At 43.3% G+C, this 20,543-nt stretch overlaps 1 protein-coding gene and 1 long non-coding RNA gene across 2 annotated transcripts in view; both read right to left on the bottom strand.

Annotated features, from left to right (window-relative positions):
• LOC120914275 (class I histocompatibility antigen, F10 alpha chain-like) overlaps positions 1–20,100 on the bottom strand; it is a 60,486-nt gene extending 40,386 nt beyond the window's left edge. Inside the window, exons 1-2 of the mRNA XM_040324901.1 lie at positions 19,939–20,100; positions 18,304–18,558 (exon numbers count right to left, since the gene is read on the bottom strand). Coding sequence (XP_040180835.1) covers positions 18,304–18,558; positions 19,939–19,993 — 310 coding nt within the window. The 5' untranslated portion in view covers positions 19,994–20,100. The remainder of the gene's footprint in view (positions 1–18,303; positions 18,559–19,938) is intronic.
• Positions 3,313–4,354, bottom strand: LOC120914276. Its single transcript, XR_005743651.1, has 4 exons — positions 3,948–4,354; positions 3,692–3,823; positions 3,506–3,585; positions 3,313–3,381 (listed from the first exon to the last, which is right to left on the bottom strand). It is a non-coding gene; the product is annotated as an uncharacterized LOC120914276 (long non-coding RNA).
• Positions 20,101–20,543: the final 443 nt, after the last annotated feature.

The following is a 20,543-nucleotide window of genomic DNA, read 5'->3' as shown; positions in this document are numbered from 1 at the left end:
AGACTTGATAACTCCCTGTTGAGTGATCCGAATAGGATTGCTTCCTTGACTTCCACAATTAAAAATTATTTTAAAGAGAATGATTCTGCTGAAATCCACCCACTTACACTTTGGCTGGCTCATAAGTGTGTGGTTAGGGGTGAACTTATTTCCATGGCTGCAAAAAGAAATAGAGACAGGCAATCATCAATCAAATTGCTTTCCGATAGAATTCACTCTCTTGAAAATAAGCACAAACAAACCTTAGCCGTTGATACATTCCCTGAGCTCATTAACGCTAGAGAAGACTTACTTAATGTATTGGGAGAAAAATCTAAACGTAATCTCGCTTTCACACAAAAACTTTTTTATGAATCAGGAAATAAGTCCGGTAGATCACTGGCTAGATCTATCAAATCCCAGAAAACTGCCAATACTATTCACTCTATCACTGATCCTAAAGGTAAAAAAAATTTGTATTTCCACGGAAATTGCTAGTATTTTTCGCTCCTTTTACTCTAAATTATATAATTTACCAAACCCCTCGACATCTACTCAGAATATGGACAGGAAAAAATTAATTATTGATTTTCTAAAAGAATTTAGCCCTGACCCAATCGATTCGGACACAGCGAACGCTTTAGATAAGCCACTTGAATTGAATGAATCTCTCATTGCCCTTAAACAATTAAAAACTGGTAAATGCCCTGGACCAGACGGCCTTTCTGTGAGCTATTACAAATCCTTTCCTGATTCTCTTATGCCTTACTTCCTAAATTCCTTTAATTCTCTCCCAGATTCCCCTCCTTATAGTAGGGACCTTCTTGAAGCTCACATCTCCATGATACCGAAACCTAATAAAGACATCTCGTTAGTTTCCAACTATAGGCCTATATCCCTTTTAAATGTTGATGTTAAGCTATATGCGAAAATGATTGCTAATCGAATATTGCCATTACTCCCAAACTTAGTGTCCTTGGACCAAGTCGGTTTTGTTCCTGGTAGAGAAGCTAGAGACAACACTCTAAAAGCCATTAGCGTTCACCATTGGTTGACTTCATCACAAACTCCTGTTTTTTTCCTGTCTCTTGACGCAGAGAAGGCGTTCGACAGAGTTGTGTGGGACTACATGACTGAAGCCTTACAAGCTTTGGGATTCCAAGATAGAATGCTCCAGTATATACTTGCTCTGTAGTCTTCTCCTACTGCTCGAATTAAAATCAACGGGTGCCTGTCGGGCGCCTTCTCTGTGTCAAACGGGACACGACAGGGTTGTCCTCTATCACCTATAATCTTTATTCTTATTTTAAAACCCTTTCTCTGTAAGATTCAGAATAATCCTGACATTAAAGGTATTGAGATCAATGCAACACAATATAAGCTGGCTGCGTACGCAGATGATATTTTATTATTTCTTGCAAACCCTATTATAACCATACCAAATTTGTTGAAGGATTTTTCATTTTTTAATTTACTGTCTAACTTAAAAATCAATTTTGACAAATCTAAAGCATTAAACGTATCCTTATCTAATGATGCGATTTCCCTTTGTAAAAGGAATTTCCCTTTTGGCTGGGAAGACGTATCCATCACTTACCTTGGAATCCATTTGCCTTCGAATTTACGGGATCTATATGCTCTAAACTTTCTTCCAACACTTAAAACTATTCAGACTGACATACAAAATTGTGATAATGGGTTTTTCTCTTGGTTCAGTAGAGCCGCTATAATAAAAATGAACATACTACCCAGAATTCTTTATCTTTTGCAGACTATCCCTATTAAATTACCGGCCTCCTTCTTTAACACGTTCAAAAAGACATGCTTAAAATTTATTTGGATTTCCAAACAACCCAGGATCAGTTGGGAGAGATTGATTATCCCTAAACATTTGGGTGGAATCGGTTTACCAGACGTCCGAAAGTATTATTGGGCTTGCCACTTAACCCGTATTATTGACTGGCACTTGCATATTAAGACTAAGGCATGGGTTAAACTAGAAGGATCATTTTCTCCGCTACCTTTACGTCACTTGCCTTGGATTAGCTCCCACAGGATACCCCGCATCATCACCACTCATCCTCTGACCAACCCAACCTTACAAATTTTTAGGTCCTTATGTAAAATTTTTAATATTGCCTCTATTCCTGGCCCTTTAACTCCACTCAACCATAATCCTGACATCCCTATAAAATGTTTTAGACTTCGCAGCTCTTGTTCACACTTGTATGAATCTGTTAGGGCAGAATCCTTTTTTGAGAAAGGTCGCCTTCTCTCATTTTACGCATATATACGTAAATACCATGGCTGTTCTATTTCCTCTATTTCTGATTTTGAACAAATTAACCAATTTCTCTTTACATCACCCTCCCATTCAGATTGGTACAAGACTAAGACACCTTTTGAGAATCTATGTATTAAATCTTCCCCTCAAAGACACCTGATTTCTTCTATCTACACCCTTTTTTTCCTCTACATTTGACCCTAAAAGCGATTACACTACTCAAATATGGGAAAGAGATCTTAATATATCCCTCTCAAATGAAGAATGGAAGCGTATTTTCATTCACATACACAAGAGTTCCTTGAATGTCCTGATACAAGAGAACAGTTTCAAAGTGTATTCTAGATGGTACAGGACTCCGGTTGTTACTCACAAGTTTATTCCCAATTCCACACCTTTATGTTGGCGTTGTGAATCTGAACGTGGAACACTATTACACATTTAGATTGGGGGGTATGTGATCGAGAGTCCTAAAAAAGGATACAGCACCTCATCCCAAAATAGATTCAAAGGAGGGGAATTTTTTGGAAGAGTTGGGGGGATTATTGCGGTGCGATGAAGAAAACCAGACAAAGTATGTATGTATATATAAAAATATATAAAAAAAGGTTTATTCATTCAATTTTTACAAAATATAGTAATTCAATATACAGATGGTGCATAAATTATTTTGTGGGAGCAAGATCTAGAAATAATTTTTTCGATCAGGTCGACCCTACTAGTTTCGCCTCTTGGCTTCTTCAGGGGAATTAGGACAAGATCGTCTCTCTAGATTACTCTAAAGAGATGAAAAAGAAAACAATTTTAACATATGCATACAATATAAGCTCTAAAAGAACTTCGATTATATATATGTTCAACAAAACATGTCATGTATATAGAGTACAAACAAAAGTTTGGCTGGGATCTCTGGCGGGGCAAGAGAAACCAAAGTTCATAGGAGCAAATGCGCATATATCCACAGCCTGGTAGCAGCCAATGCTGTTCAGCCCATGAGAGGGGGCTGGCAGCAAAATTCCATAGGTAGGAGAAATAAAATCTACCCTAGGTTCATGCACAGCCAGTCAAGGAAAAACCCCCTCAGGGTGGATATTGAAATCCAAGTTCAACTGACAGGACTTAAAAATACAGAAGAAAAAGAATCTATGTTAGAATATGTGTTATTAAATTATGATCTGTTTCAACTAATTAAACAAATCCATAATAGAGTCAATAGGGTTAATATATGTAAAACAGCCATACCTTGAAGCGTAATAAAATCAAGGTGAATACAGGGGAATTAAGTAAGACAATAACATGGGCACTGAAGAGCCTCAATTCATCTGAGAAAAAAAAAAAAAAAAAGTTTGAATAGATTTAGTATACTTCATAAAGTTAGTGAGAACATGGGTAACTAAATTATTAAGTGTAAGCAAGGGATCAACTTACATGGAGTATTTAACTAGATGAACAGTCTGAGTGCAAGCAAACATCAGCTGGTGATAGAAAGTCAAAGGATAGTCGTTTGCAGCAAAAATCAAGGACCAGTCAATTGCAGCTGAAAAGTCCACAGATAATCTCCTTTAAAAAGGGTAGAAAATGAATGAAAATAAATGAAAAAGTGAAGGTTTAGCCATAAGTATTCAAACCTTACACAGAGGAGACAATAGTGAGGAGAGTGAATGGTTGCAGGATGGAAACTTACCTATCTTTAAGAGGAATAAAGACATCTGTCAGTACCCTGTTGGTAGCAGACAGATAATGATCATATCATGCTATATATAGCCTGTTGGGGAGGCGGGTGCATCGCGATTGGATCTCAGAGGTCACATGGTCGCTGAGATGCCTACAATTCCCACACTCCTTAGCGCTGAAGCAGCCGTGTCATATGATGACACCGGCCAATCAGCGGAGCCGCACTCTGGAGAAAAAGGAAAAAAGGAAGGAAACGTATGAGTGCAGAGGGGAGGAACACAGAGCACTAAAAGAGAGCGATTGCCAGCCAGCAGCACCAAAACAGTCACACATACACAGAGCGGCGTGGACCATGACCGCAAGCTGACTGATCAAGGCAAACCAAGCAATCAAACATGAAAGCAAAAGCAGTAGATATTATATTGTAGAAGTCAAAATCTAATAAAGAATTAAGACAAACAAAAAATCACTAATAAGAAGGGGAGAGAGACCCTGAACAGGGATGTGAATGGGCTGAAGTATGGAAAAGGGCTGTAGTGGCTTATTGGGAAGGATGCGCATTACCTCCAGAACTAATTAAGGCTCAAGCTAGTCCCACATATAGGTGAACCCAGAAAAGGGAAAAATTGCCAAGCCAGAGACCCAAGCCAAAAATAAAAAATTATATACAACATATTTACCAATAAAATGAAAAATGTAGGGTTTACACTATATGTACAAACATATGTATTCAGTATTTTGCTGCCAGCCCCCTCTCATGGGCTGAACAGCATTGGCTGCTACCAGGCTGTGGATATATGCGCATTTGCTCCTATGAACTTTGGTTTCTCTTGCCCCGCCAGAGATCCCAGCCAAACTTTTGTTTGTACTCTATATACATGACATGTTTTGTTGAACATATATATAATCGAAGTTCTTTTAGAGCTTATATTGTATGCATATGTTAAAATTGTTTACTATTACACATTTGGTGGGACTGTAGCTACATACAACCATTCTGGAAAGACGTTCATGATTTAATCTCTCACATTACAACTTTTGTCCCTAATTTTACAGCTGCTCAATATTTATTACACCATAGTTCTCTATCGCAATCTGCTTATAAAAAATCAATCCTACCACATCTTATTAATGCCGCTAAGCTATGCATTCCTATTCATTGGAAAAATCGAACTCCCCCTTCCGTATCTGAATGGCTGAGAAAAATTGAACATATTGCCGACATGGAAAATCTAATCTGTCAGACGAAAGACACTCCCACTAAATTTTATGATAAATGGGCGTGTTGGCTGAATTTTAAGGTTACTGCAGAATTAAGTCGCTTATCTAATGCTTCTTCATAACATTCTCAGATTGATTGCTATCTTGTATGTTCTACTTTTATTTCACAATGTATTGCATGATTTCTTTCCCACTTCTCTTCACTTCCCCTCTTTTTCCCTACCCCCCCCTCTTTTTTTTCTCTTTCTTTTCTTTCCCCCCCCTTTGCTGTACAACTTACCATATATAGCAAAGTTATTAATCTGATTATTCAATGCTATCTATGGTATTTATTGCATCCATTATCGTTTGTTACACAATGTGAATTTGTTGTATTCATTTTTGTTCTTATTCAAAAATTTCAATAAAATATTTGGAATCAAAAACCCTTAAAATTAATTGATAGACCTTTGGTCGGGAGGTCAAGAATTTTTTGTACCACCCGATCCCCAAAACTCGGGGCTCTACTATAAATGAATTTTGGTTTATCCCGTAGGGAATCACATAGCTGTCTATCCCTACATAGGATATACCAGTATCTCCTAAAGATATTCTCTATTTCCTTATACTGTTAATGAAAGAGACAAAACCCCATTGGTGTTGTTCATTAATTGGTTTATCATCCTTCTTCCTCAAGCTCTGTTCCCTCGTGTTTTCTGCTACTTCTTTAATAATATTATTGATAACATCCTCCTTATAACCCTTCTGTAGAAATGTATCTTTCAGTACACCGGCCTGTGCAAAATAATCAGTTGGTTCGGTACAATTACGTTAAACCCTTAATATTTGTCCCTTAGGAATGTTTCTGATCCACGCAGGATGATGTCCACTCCTAATGGACAAATAGCTGTTTCTATCGGTTGGTTTAAAGTACACCTTGGTACTCATACCAACTTCAGATTTCATGAAAGTGAGATCCAAGAAGTTGACACTTACGTCCAAAACTATATTATTGGTATTCAGATTGAGCTGTTGGACAAACTCAACCGCCGACTCCCTAGACCCCTCCCATATAAATAGGAGAGCGTCAATGAATCTCCGGTAAAGCTTTAGCTCAGGTCTGTTTTGGTTAAATACATGTATATCCTCCCATTCCACCATGAACAGGTTGGCGAAGGCTGGGAGCAAATTTCGCTCCCATTGCCACGCCAACCTGCTGGGAGAAAAACTGATCATGGAACCAAAAGTAATCTAAAACCTTGCCCAAAAAACATTTCTGCATGTAAGGAATATCTTCACGCCTACTAAAGGCCCAGTTAAGTGCTAGGAGCGCATCTTCATGCTGTATAATGGTATACAGCGAACAGATGTCCGCGGTTACAAGATAGGTCGTGGAAGCTGGATTTAGCTTGACCTCATCCAGCAATCGCAGAAGGTCTGCCGTATCCTTTAAATATGCCCTTGTCACTTTGACAGATGGTTGTAGGAATTTATCCAAATATTCCCAGAGCCTTGCGGTCACCGACCCTATACCAATAACGATTGGGCGCGCTGATGCTATAACTGCATTCTTATGAATCTTAGGTAATGTATATATTACCGGTATTCAACAGGAACTTGGGTTAAGGTATCTACTGTCTTTCAAATTTAAGGCATTATTTCTAAAGCCCCATTCAACCAATAAATTTAATTGGTCTTTGTATGGTCCAGTAGGGTCAGATAATAATTTATTATATGTGACCTGAGCACTTAAAAGCTCCACTAATTGATTGTGGTAGAAGGATTTCTCCAAAACCACTACACCACCCCTTTTGTCTGCCAGACAAATTATAATGTCCTTTCTATCCTCCAAGGATTTTATACCTTGCCTGATATATTATTCAGTATTCACGCTTTTTTGGGGGGAGTTCTTCAATATCCTTTAACAATATGTTCTTAAAAACCTCGATATACTGATTATTTGAATTTCGTGGATTAAAAATTGATCCATTTCGCAGGCTGCTATCTATCTTCCCGGAATCTTTAATTGTTCTTCTAGACGTATCACTCGGATGGCTCAGAAAATATTTCTTCATGTTTAATGTGCGAATAAATTTGTGTGTGTGAATGTACACATCAAATCTATTCATCCTCTTCTTTGGTGCACATTTCAAAAAAATATTTAAATTTTTTTTCTCTTTATGACTAAGTTCCGTTTTAGTTAGGTAACAAATGCCAGTATTTAATTGTTCCTTCTTCTCTTTCTGGGATTGTTTTCATTTCTCTGCACGGCATCCTCTCCTTCTCTGCGGTATGGTACTACATCTCTGTAATATGGGGCTGGGGTCCTCCCCTCCCCCTGTTCCCTGGGTGGGGATTCCCTTGCAGTGTTCCACCTCCCCTCCCCCCTCGCTGATCTAAAAAAGAGTTCCATTGCATACCATTTCCATTATACTCGTCATATCCTAAAGCTAAATACCTATTCTGTATGGGTATTGGATATCTCTGATCACCATATTGATTAGAGGGATGCTGGTTCCAATATTGATAATCGGATTGGGAACCATAAGAGTAGTCTGTTTATATATAGCATGACAAGACCAAGACCATGCTCAACTCCATCTCAACCTATTCTCCCAAGGGTCCACAATCAACTTATGCCCCTATGATCGATTAAAAGAGGAAATATTGGCACGTTTCCGTGTAACCCTGGATGTCCGTGCTCAGCGGGTCCACAATTGGAGTTATCAGCAGAGGAAGCCACCGTGGTCCCAGATGTATGACCTCATCCATTTGGCTAGGAAATGGCTGCAGCCAGAAACTCTGTCCAGACCAAAAATTTTGGAGCGAGTAGTCATGGACAAATATCTTAGGTCTCTTCCCAACACCCTGCAGAAATGGGTGAACCATGGTGGTCCAGAAACCGCAGACAAACTTGTAGACCTGGTCGAAAGTACCTAACAACAGAGAATTTGTCCTCTTCCACCAGAGACGCACAGACTTTCAACCCTAAGACCAGACCCTCCACACCTATAGGTAAGACTGCATCAAGGGATGGGGGTGGAGAGAGGGACCAAGGAGCAACTAGAGGAATTATCGTGACTACTGCTAATGTTTGGCGAGAGCGGCCTGGAAGACCCATCCCACAGGAGAGGACCAGAAGGTTGATTTGTTACCGTTGCCGGGAAGAGGGACATGCAGCAGCGGTTTGCCCAGCGAGTGATGAACCCATGCAGTGTGACTTTCTGACAGAGAGACAACAGTCCCTTTTTGCAACCACATGCACTGCAGTAAAGGGAAATGAGAAACCTTTATATAGAATGTGCTTAGATGGTAAAAATGTTGTGGTATTGTTGGATTCAGGTAGCCTGGTCACCTTAGTGAAAAGTGATCTAGTGGTGGGAAAAACCTTACAACCTAGGAAAATGGTTTGTGTACATGGGGACACTCGAGAATATCCGGTGACTACGGTTTCCTTTGAAACCTCCCTCGGTAACTTGTGTCACCAGGTGGGTTTAGTTCCCAAACTGCCACATGACGCTATTGTGGGAAGGGATTTCCCAAAATTTTGGGAACTCTGGGACTGCCCAGATTCCCCAGTAGGTGGTTCTTCTGAGTCTGAACCATCTACTCCAGAAACCTATAACTGTGAGGATTCTCCTGAGTTTCCATTCTCAGTATTAGCAGGGGAAACACCAGTCCCTAGGGAGGAGCCTGCTACCTCAGAAGAGGAACAGCGGCCGATAGGGTTTGATGACCTTGAGGTGCACAGAGAAAATGTTGTCACTGAGCAATTGAGGGACCCCACATTGCTAAGAGCCCGGGAGAATGTAGTGAAGATAGATGGGGAGTTAGTTAACCCTGACGAGAGGGTTGCCCTCCCTTACTTCATTATTGAAAGGGACCTGTTATATCGAGTGTCACAGAGGATAGAGGACACCATTGAGCAACTGGTAGTGCCTAAACCGTACCGCAAGATGGTTTTGGAACTGGCCCATGGGCACATTCTTGGGGGACATTTGGGAGCAGAAAAAACCCGGGAGAGAATCACCCAGAGGTTTTATTGGCCTGGGACCACTAAGGAAGTGGAATTGTACTGCTCTTCCTGTCCAGTGTGTCAGATTACTGCACCCATGCCACATTTCCGCAGTCCGTTGGTACCCTGCCCATTATCGAGGTCCCTTTTGAGAGGATCGCCATGGACTTGGTTGGCCCCTTACTGAAGTCCACTAGAGGGCACCAGCACATCTTGGTAATAATGGACTATGCCACCCCTAACCCAGAAGCGATTCCTCTCCGAAACACCTCTGCTAAAACCATTGCCAAAGAGTTGTTTCAGGTTTTCAGCCGTGTGGGTCTTTCTAAGGAAGTCCTAACTGACCAGGGCACCCCGTTTATGTCTAGGGTGACCAAAGAACTTTGTAAACTCCTGAAAGTGACCCAATTACGTACATCAGTATATCACCCTCAAATAGACGGGTTAGTGGAAAGGTTTAATAAAACCTTAAAACAAATGTTGAGGAAGGTGGTGGATAAAGATGGAAAGAATTGGGATTATCTGCTCCCTTATCTGATGTTTGCAATAAGAGAGGTTCCCCAATCGTCCACAGGGTTCTCTCCTTTTGAGCTACTGAATGGGAGGCACCCCCGGGGCCTACTGGACATTGCCAGGGAAACATGGGAGAGTGAGAGTTCCCCTCATCGAAGTGTGATTGAACATGTGGCCCAAATGCAAGATAGAATTGCCCAAGTGATGCCGATTGTGAAGGAACATTTGGCCCAAGCCCAATTGGCTCAACAAAGGATTTACAATAGTGGGGCCCAGGTTCGTTCCTTTGCACCTGGTGATAGGGTGTTGGTGCTGGTCCCCACGGTCGAAAGTAAATTCCTAGCCAAATGGCAGGGTCCATATGAAGTGTTGGAAAAAATGGGAGTGGTAAATTATAAAATTAGCCAACCGGGAAGACGAAAACCTGAGCAGCTCTATCACGTGAACTTGCTGAAACCATGGAAGGATAGAGAGTCCTTGGTCGCTTAAACTACCCGATTTTCTGCTTCTGCTTGTCCCTGAAGTTGGGATAGCGGAGACTCTATCCAAAACTCAGCAACAGGAGGTTAAAGAATTTGTGCTCCGTAATAAGGAGAAGTTTTCAGACCTGCCAGGTTGGGTCTCCGGAGTTGAACATGACATTATCACCACACCAGGGGATAAGGTCAAGTTGAAGCCTTATAGAATTCCAGAAGCCCGGCGAGAGGCAATTCGCCAGGAAGTAAAAAAAATGCTTGACCTGGGGGTGATAGAAGAGTCAAATAGTGATTGGTCCAGTCCCATTGTCTTAGTGCCCAAACCAGATGGAAGTTGGCGGTTTTGTAATGACTTTCGCCGCCTGAATAAAATCACTAAGTTTGACACCTATCCTATGCCCCGCATAGATGAACTGATTGATCGCCTAGGCACTGCCCGGTACATGACGACGTTAGACCTGACCAAGGGTTATTGGCAAATTCCTCTCTCGGAGTCGGCCAGTGAAAAAACAGCATTTGTAACTCCAGACGGATCTTTCCAATATCGGAGGATGACTTTTGGGTTACAGAATGCTCCCGCCACATTTCAACGCACCATGGATAAAACCCTTCGGCCTCATCGAGCCTATGCTGCATACCTCGATGACGTTGTCATCCACAGTGAGGATTGGGAATCACACTTGCCAAAAGTTCAGGCTGTGTTGGATTCCATTTGGAAAGCCGGGTTTACAGCCAATCCAAAAAAAATTACCCTTGGGCTAGAAGAGGCGAAGTATCTGGGGTATACCATTGGAAGAGGTCTAATCAAGCCCCAAATAAACAAAGTTGAGGCTATTCAGGATTGGCCACGTCCCACCAACAAGAAACAGGTTCGTGCATTTTTGGTGATCGCTGGCTATTATCACCGCTTTATCCCCATTTTGCCTCACAGGCTGCTCCCCTGACCAATTTGACCAAAGGGAAGGAGTCTGTAATGACCAAATGGACTCCCGAAGCAGAAACAGCTTTTCAGGCTTTAAAACAGGCCTTATGTAGTCAGCCAGTTTTAAATTCGCCTGATTTTTCACAGGACTTTGTGGTTCAGACAGATGCGTCAAATGTGGGCTTAGAAGTTGTACTGTCTCAGATTATCAAGGGGGAGGAACACCCTGTTATGTACCTCAGCCGAAAGTTGAAGGCCCATGAGGAGAATTATGCCACCATTGAAAACGAATGTTTGGCGGTGAAATGGGCTTTGGATTCTCTCCGGTACTACCTCGTGGGTAGACAGTTTGAACTGGTGACGGATCATGCCCCATTGAAGTGGATGGCACTGAACAAAGAGACCAATAGGAGAATAAATAGGTGGTTCCTGGCCCTCCAGGAATTTAGTTTTGTGGTAACGCATCGCCCCGGTGCTAAAATGGGGAATGCAGATGGGTTGTCCCGAGTGCATGCCTGCCTGGCAACCTGTGTCTCAACCCTAGGGTTGAAACAAGAGGGGGGGGTATGTGACAGGAAGTCAGGTAAATCTGTGGGTGTTGTCACAAACGGGAGATACATTTCTGCCTTGTTTAGACAATACACCAATTGTTATTAGGCGTCGGCTGCAAAAGTAGCCAGAAAAGGTTTAAGGGCATTGGAAAACTTCAGCTGTTCAGAATGAGGCAATTAAGGCCTCTATAAGTAATCCAGAGGATTACCACTGAATTGCTGCATCCTGAGGCTTTGTGAGTAAGGAGAGCAGTAGCTTAAAGTCTTCTGAGGAGGTGAGGTGGTAATGGATTTTTCTGTGTGACAAAAAACAAAAAGAGACTATTGTTTTTCTGCTGTATGACCAGCAGTGTCTGCCCAGCACTAGGCTGTGCCAGACTCCCTAGATAGGTTCCTGTGTGGTGAAGGTAGATGCCCCAAGTGGCCAGGGTTTATTTTATGTTTGATTTTGTTTATGCTGTTTGGATGCTTGCACTAATAAACCAAAATCTTTGTTTTTGTTTTTCAACCGTCTTCGACTGCCTTTCTGTATAAATTCAGTGTGTAGTGAACCCATCCAGGGGGTCACACATCCCGCTACCGAGCTAACCCCTTACACCACTTAAGCACCTTGGCTGTTTTTCAGGTTCGGCGTTTACAAGACTAAAACAGGTTTTTTTTGCTAGAAAATTACTTAAAATCCCCAAACATTATATATATATATTTCTAAAACCCTAGAGAATAAAATGGCGGTCATTGCAATACTTTTTTGTCACACCGTATTTGCGCAGCGGTCTTACAAGCGCACTTTTTTTGGAAAAAATTCACTTTTTTGAATTAAAAAAATAAGACAACAGTAAAGTTAGCCCAATTTTTTTAAATATTGTGAAAGATAATGTTACGCCAAGTAAAATGATACCCAACATGTCACGCTTCAAAATTGATTGCTCTCGCTCTAACGATCGCAGTGATATCTCACTTGTGTGGTTTGAACACCCTTTTTATATGCGGGTGCTACTCACGTATGTGTTCGCTTCTGCGCGCGAGCTCGTCAGGACGGGGCGCCTAAAATTTATTTTTAATGGAATGGAGCCGAGGGATGCAGTAAGGGGATAAGTGGCACAATAGTGAAGAGCGTTGTGGATGATGGCAAAAAAGCTTTTATTTAAATTCTTCTACAAGCGGATTTAAAAACACAGCGGTTCGCGCTTCAGTGCTGCAGCGTGGGACGCGGCTGATATGACAAGCCGACTAGATCCGTTGGCCTCCGGCTGATTGCATAGGTCTCACTTCCTACGCCATTACGAGACCGCTTGTAGAAGAATTTGAATAAAAGCTTTTTTGCCATCATCCACAACGCTCTTCACTATTGTGGCACTTATCCCCTTACTGCATCCCTCGGCTCCATTCCTGTGACTGACGGACCCACGGATCCCAGGACCCTCTACTTCCCAGGACACCAGTGGAACCGATCCAGGAGAGGCAGCGCTGAACGGAAGGAGAGACCCTTTGCCCTATGCGCAATTACTACTGATTGGAGGTAAGGGCAATAGGAAATAAGTGATGGGATTCAATACCATGTCCAGATGATTCACCATATTGGCTTTGCTCCTAGGAAGAATGTCATTCCACTGTTAGACTTTATATTCAGTATATCACAGTGGAACTGTCACTTATATGTTTTTGGCTTTATTTAGCTCACTTATCACTTAGGTCACAGTGTGTTGACCACTGTATTACATTGTGTTTTGCACTTTACTTCAGCGCTTATCATTTTATTTATAATTCTATGTTACCGTTTTTTGTGCACCTGCAGATATAGCAGCTTTAGTAGTACTTATACCAGATTGATTATTTTGGTACCCCATTTATCATTATCAATCTATTTTTCACTTGGTTTACATTCCACTACTCGCAGTAGCGCAATAGACCACTCACATACACTATTACAAGGAATGTAAACATCCCGTAATAGAAAAAAGCATGACAGGTCCTCTTAAATATGAGATCTGGGGTCAAAAAGACCTCAGATCTAATATTTAGACTTAAATGCAAAAAAAATAAAAATTTGAATATTTAGAAAATATTGCTTTAAGAAGCATGGGCGGAAGTGACGTTTTGATTTCACTTCCACCTTGCTATGCTATGGGGACGGGTGGGGGCCGTCTTACCCTCACTCGTATCCCAGCTGAGGAGAGGAAAGGACCCGATCGCCTCAGCCGCTACCGACGGCTCCAGTAAGCGACGGAAGGTGCGGGAGAGTGGCGGGAGGGGAGTGGCCCTCTCCGGCCGCCGATAACGGTGATCTTGCGGCGAATCCGCCGCGGAGACCACCGTTATCGTTTACAGGACCGCTCACAGTAAAGATAGATATCTCGGTTGTGGCAGCAGCTGCTGCCGTTACCGAGATATCCACCTTTAAAAAAAAGGCGTATGTTCTGCTTCGCGTTATTGAACTGTTGTATAACACTAGTCAGACAGCTTAACAATAATTCAGAAGTCAAGAAACGTGAGACATCAGATCTGTATGTATTCTTTTTCCTGAATAACTTTGTAAAACTACAACATAAGCATAAACAAAACATATGTGTCAGTACATTAAACATTACACAGCAGCCTCAGTCCATCAGTAAGAGTACTTACAGACAATTCCATCACTAGTCCAGGAATGTTTTAAGAGCTTCTCATACATGAGTCTGTTAGATCCAGGAGTAGGCATGAAATGGAGGAAATACAGTTCCAGGTTAAAGGTTGCTGCTTCTAACTTTGCAAGTTCCTGTAAGCTTTTGGCAAAATGATAACTAACTCTGGCCACAAGATGGCAGCGACGTCAAACTAACATTGCACATATTTGCTATGGATAATATGGGCAGAACAACGTATATTTACATGAGCGGGTCCTTAAAGCGGATGTGCCACTAAAAAACTATATTAAAAGCAAGCAGCTACAAATACTGCAGCTGCTGACTTTTAATATAAGGACACTTACCTGTCCTGGAGTCCAGCGGTGATCGCAGCAGATGACGAGCCGATCGCTCGTCACCCTGCTGCTCCCCCCTCCATCCACGGTGAGGGAACCAGGAAGTGAAGCGCTCCGGCTTCACTGCCCGGTTCCCTACGGCGCATGCGCGAGTCGCGCTGCGCCCGCCGATTGGCTCCCGCTGTGTGCTGGGAGCCGAGTGTTCCCAGCATACAACGGGGGGGGCGACGGGAAGCGGAGGAAAAACCCGTCCTTTGCCCGTATCGTAGGGCCGGAAGTGGGTGCAGATACCTGTCTGTAGACAGGTATCTGCACCCCCCTCCCCCCTGAAAGGTGTCAAATGTGACACCGGAGGGGGGGAGGGTTCCGATCAGCGGGACTCCACTTTAGAGTGGAGATCCGCTTTAAGTGGTTAACCTATCAACGTGTCTTTAGGAGACTGCACCGTGAGTACTTGGAAGAACCCATACAGGCACAGGGAGAATATTCAAACTCCATGCAGGTAATATCCTGACCATATCTCCAAACATTTTGAGATGGGAGTGAGGGACACCTACTTGCAAACCTATGTAGGCGTAGGACACGCCCCCTGACACACACCCTTAAAGGAGACTTACCAAAAAAAGGTTAATTAAATCCACAAGGACTTTTTTTTACCACTACTATTCTTTTATATTGGCTTTTAAAATTTACAAATGCAGCAATTTAGAATTTGGATGAAACGTTTAGCACTGGGAAACACTTTTTGAAAGATACAAAGTGCATTTTATATACAACTATAGCACTACCCCCAAAGGTGCTGCTGGTTTGTTTTGGGTGGCATGTTACCTCTATTCCTTCGCCGTCTAGGGCAGTGTTTCTCAACTCCAGTCCTCGGGGCGCACCAACAGGTCTTGTTTTCAGGCTTTCCATTATTGTGCACAGGTGATTTTATCAGTTTCACTGCCTTAGTAATTACCACAGCAGTTTGATCTGAGGGAAATCCTGAAAACATGACCTGTTGGTGCGCCCCGAGGACTGGAGTTGAGAAACACTGGTCTAGGGTATACGATGAGAGTTGAGAAAAACTTCAATGTCCACAATTTAGGTTTCTCTTTCATTGCTTTATTACCCAACCGGGTAAAAGAATAAAAGTAGTAAAATAGTTGAAGAGGTGAAAAGGGGAATAGTAGGTAGTAGGTTCCGGTGTATAACTTTGTTCGGAAACACTCCTGCTTCCAGCAATGCAGCTCTCGTCGCCACTCTAGCCAAAGTGGGCATTGTGCACCTGGATAGGCCTCTCTCACCAGCCTAGCAGCCAGGGTGTCACACGGAAACTTTAGCAAAGTCTCTGCCACAGACCTTCCCAAAGGTGGAGATGTATTCGGTCCAGAATCCTTCTCAACACAGGATTAAGCACCCAGATCTCTCTTGAATAAACTCTTGTGAACTCAGAACTGATAGGCGACCATCACTCAGCCTCTCAGCCATCGTGCGTCCTTCGATGAAGTTCAATGCCTCTCCTGAGATACCAGCCTTGTGCTCGGTGCTCTCCAAGATAGGTTCCTCATCGGGTGGCTTCCTCCCTCAGGACGGAAAGCACAGGACCACTCTGCGAACGTAGACCCAGTCTGACTACCAGGTCTACATAGTAGATCACAACCCCGGACCAACGTGGTCCCGGAGCCAGGAACACTTGAACACGCACCCCCGGCCAGGAGGACCACACATGGGAGGGTGGTGGGACGACAGCCAGGATCGGCAACGACCCAGAACTAATTACGTCTGTTCCTTAAGTACTCTCCCCCAGCATGCACAGCGAGGCGATCAACCCCCACTGATTGGCTGCTGAGGAAAAACACCCAATACAACCTGATTCAATTACTGCCACCATTGGCCTCGGCGTGGTACCAACACCCCAGACAACAATAGTGGTCACTCACAGTACAGCCACGGCTGAAACAGAGGCTCAAATTTGGTAAAAAAAATACAGTCAAAGGTAGTTAAATCTCAGACCACCCTCTAAAATTAAGGCAGCGCCAGCTATGAAAGTAGTAGGCCGCTACACAACTATATAGATCAGACCAAAATGAGGGACAAATGAGGGGCAAAGAGGGACATTGCTCCAAATCAGGGACAGTCCCTCAAAATCAGGGACAGTTGGGAGCTATGTCCTGACTGCTATACAAACTGGGCTTCTTAGTGTAGCGCTCACCCCCAAAGGAGCCGCTGGTTGATTTTGGGATCGGCCTATTAAGTTACCCTGGTGTTGTCTAGGGGTGTAGTTGTGAGAACAGAGATAGTGAGCGAAGGTCCAGACAGTGAATAAAGGTTTTTCCAATGATTTATTTTCCAGGCCAACACGGCCAACATCAACACAAATTGGGAAGGATAAAGTTGATGAATTAGAGAGAGAGGAAGAACCTTGCAGTATCAGGCATGGATATTAAATGGAGCAGTCAGTACTGCTCTGTATAGTACCAATTTGTAACTCGTCGCCACTCCAACTGAGTGGGTAAAGTGCCCCCGGACAGACCTGTTTCTATAAGCCTGGCAGCCGAGATGTCACTTAAGATTTCTGGGAGGAACAGGCCTGTCTATAGGCCTGGCTCTAGGGCCCCTATCACAGGCCAATTACAATAACTGAGCTAGGTAGAAAAATGGAGCGAATCCTCCCAGTAGATTTCTGCGTTGGTCACCAGATGACAGCAAGCATACCTGTCAGTACTCTGGTCACCGGATCCCCAATTGGTTTGTTCAGGCTCTGTTGGACGACCTGCCTTCAGGTCCTCTGCAAACCGACTCCCCAATCGAACGGCACCCAGCCTAGCCTGGGATCCTTTCAGTAGAACCGGGAACCCAGTAAGTCACTGGGGTCCCCTTGTACCTCCGGATGAGGGTTTGTGTGGCCTGCAGTTTCGGCCAGGTGGGCAACGCCGGCAGGGTCCATGGATGCGCGCACCCTGAAGGTGGATGCCGCACCTGGAACGGGGACCCGCGAAGATTTTAGAACACATGACACCTGTCACAGATATACTCCTCTCCAGCACGCCCCACAAGGGAAAAAGCTCCTCTGATTGGCTGCTGGAGAAACTTACTCTGCCAGAACCCCTCTGGCGCCAACTGCTGGCCAGGGATGGTATTGCATCCCTGGACCACAGACTGACCCAGTGGACATTTCTGGTATGACAGAAGTCCCACATTTTAAACAAATAGTGAATGGGAGCAAAGTAACTCTCCCATTCCCCACTAACTTTAGCGTAGTGCCCATACTGAAAGTAAGGGGGCGCTACATTAGTGCTGCAAGGCAGAAGTGCTAACCAATAGGCCACTGTGCTGTTCTTCAACGGATCCCTCTCTGTCTCCTCTTCCTTCACCCCTGCTTCATGATCAGCTGCAGAAATCCAGATTTTGCTGAGGGCAGTAGAGCAGTAGAGCCCTCTGATTCCTCCTGTATTAAATTGTATTGTAACCGTACGGTCTGCCCTCATGTTGTAAAGCATTGCGCAAACTGTTGGCGCCATATAAATCCTGTATATTAATAATAATAATAATATTTTACCCTCATATTAGTATGTGTTTAGTGATCATGTACAGCCAGAGGACTAACTTTGCCAGGCACTGTGATCTCAGGTCTGAATGGAAAGGAGGTTGCTATATAATGCCGGTTATGCATCACTGACTGCAGGTCCCTCTCCAGTAATGTCCCCAGATCAGTGTTTCCCTCTGTACAGTGTAACATGTGTCTCACCTCTAGTCTGATTGAAGCGTTCCATAGTTTTCTTCAACATATCTTTAAATACACGTTCCAATTGTTTAGAAATCACTGTCTGATCGTCCCAGTATTTTTCTTCTTCCTTCTTCATCCAGTTAACCACTGGAATATCTCGGCCAACGTCACTCCTATACAGCATAATCTGTACATCATCTATGTATCCAACGATCGAAAATTCTGTCTGACCAAATTCTGAGGCCGCTGTGATATAATACTGCAATGTGTGATTGTCTGAGAGAGAGAGAGACAGACTGTTATATACCACTGCACAGTGCCACTGTCTGAGAGAGAGAGAGACATACTATTATATACCACTGCACAGTGCGGCTGTCTGAGAGAGAGAGACACATACTATTATATACCACTGCACAGTGTGGCTGTCAGAGAGAGAGAGAGACATACTATTATATACCACTGCACAGTGCGACTGTCTGAGAGAGAGAGAGACACATACTATTATATACCACTGCACAGTGCGGCTGTCAGAGAGAGAGAGAGACATACTATTATATACCACTGCACAGTGCGACTGTCTGAGAGAGAGAGAGACATACTATTATATACCACTGCACAGTGCGACTGTCAGAGAGAGAGAGCGAGAGAGAGACATACTATTATATACCACTGCACAGTGCGGCTGTCTGAGAGAGAGAGAGAGAGAGAGAGAGACTGTTATATATCACTGCACAGTGTGACTGTATGAGAGAGAGAGACTGTTATATATCACTGCACAGTGTGACTGTATGAGATGAGAGAGACTGTTATATATCACTGCACAGTGTGACTGTATGAGAGAGAGAGGGACATTCTATTATAAATCACCGCACAGTGTGACAGAGAGAGAGAGAGAGACACATACTATTATACATCACCGCACAGTGTGACTGTCTGAGAGAGAGAGACATAGAGACTGTTATATATCACTGCACAGTGTGACAGAGAGAGAGAGACGTACAGACTGTTCTATATCACTGCACAGTGCGACTGTCAGAGAGTGAGAGAGAGAGAGACATAGAGACTGTTATACACACAGCACAGTGTGACTGTATGAGAGAGAGAGACTGTTATATATCACTGCACATTGTGACTGTCTGAGAGAGAGACATACAGATTGTTATATATCACAGTACAGTGTGACTGTCTGAGACAGAGACATACAGACTGTTATATATCACCGCACAATGTGACTGTCTGAGAGAGAGAGAGAGAGAGACATACTATTATATACCACTGCACAGTGCGGCTGTCTGAGAGAGAGAGAGAGAGAGAGAAGTACAGACTGTTATATATCACCGCAGTGTGACTGTCAGAGAGAGAGAGAGACATACTATTATATATCACCGCAGTGTGACTGTCTAAGAGAGAGAGACACACAGACTGTTATATATAATGCACAGTGTGACTGTCTAAGAGAGAGAGACACACAGACTGTTATATATAATGCACAGTGTGACTGTCTAAGAGAGAGAGAGAGACACACAGACTGTTATATATCACCGCAATGTGACTGTCTAAGAGAGAGAGACACACAGACTGTTATATATAATGCACAGTGTGACTGTTATATCTCTTGTAGTGTGTCAATATTCCGTCACTGATCCTCATACTCACCACAGCACACTCCTGACACCACGGTAATCAGGAAAATTGGGATAAGGGGGGTCATCTTCACTCTGCGGGTGTAATATATTGTAGGCCCAGCCGAGAACTCCCAGAGCGTCAGGAATACTGCTGAAGTTTGGCCGCCATTCTGACCTTTTCTGATAGGAGGGGTGTGTGTGCGTGTTTTGCAAACGAAAGTGAAAGGGAAGATTTGAACTAAGAATAGAACTAGGCGGGGCAGTAAGAGGACAAGCACAGCATGGTCAGCTCCTCTTTGTACACTTTTTTTTTACTTTACTAAAGCTGTATACACTGGGAGTTTGTTTTCTTTCATTCAAGCAGCAGGTTGGAAAAAAACCTCACAGATCCCTGTTTCCAAACAAGCGATATGAAAGCAGGGTTCTCCCCCGCTATGCGATTGTATTCTGACAGCGGGGACTCCCCTCCATTAGAATACACTGATCAGCAATGCCAATCCAATGGCAGTGGCTGATAGAATGCTGGTTTTCCCGCAGTGCCACTTGACAGAAGCTGGTCTAACAATCAGCTTCTGTTGAAGCGCATTTGTGAGGTTAGGCACTGATGTTGGACGAGAAGGCCTGGCTCACACTCTA

Source organism: Rana temporaria, chromosome 9 (assembly GCF_905171775.1).
Source record: "Rana temporaria chromosome 9, aRanTem1.1, whole genome shotgun sequence".
Lineage (NCBI taxonomy): Eukaryota > Metazoa > Chordata > Amphibia > Anura > Ranidae > Rana > Rana temporaria.
The sequence above is the reverse complement of the archived record's forward strand: the minus strand, read 5'-3'. Positions and strand labels throughout refer to the sequence as shown.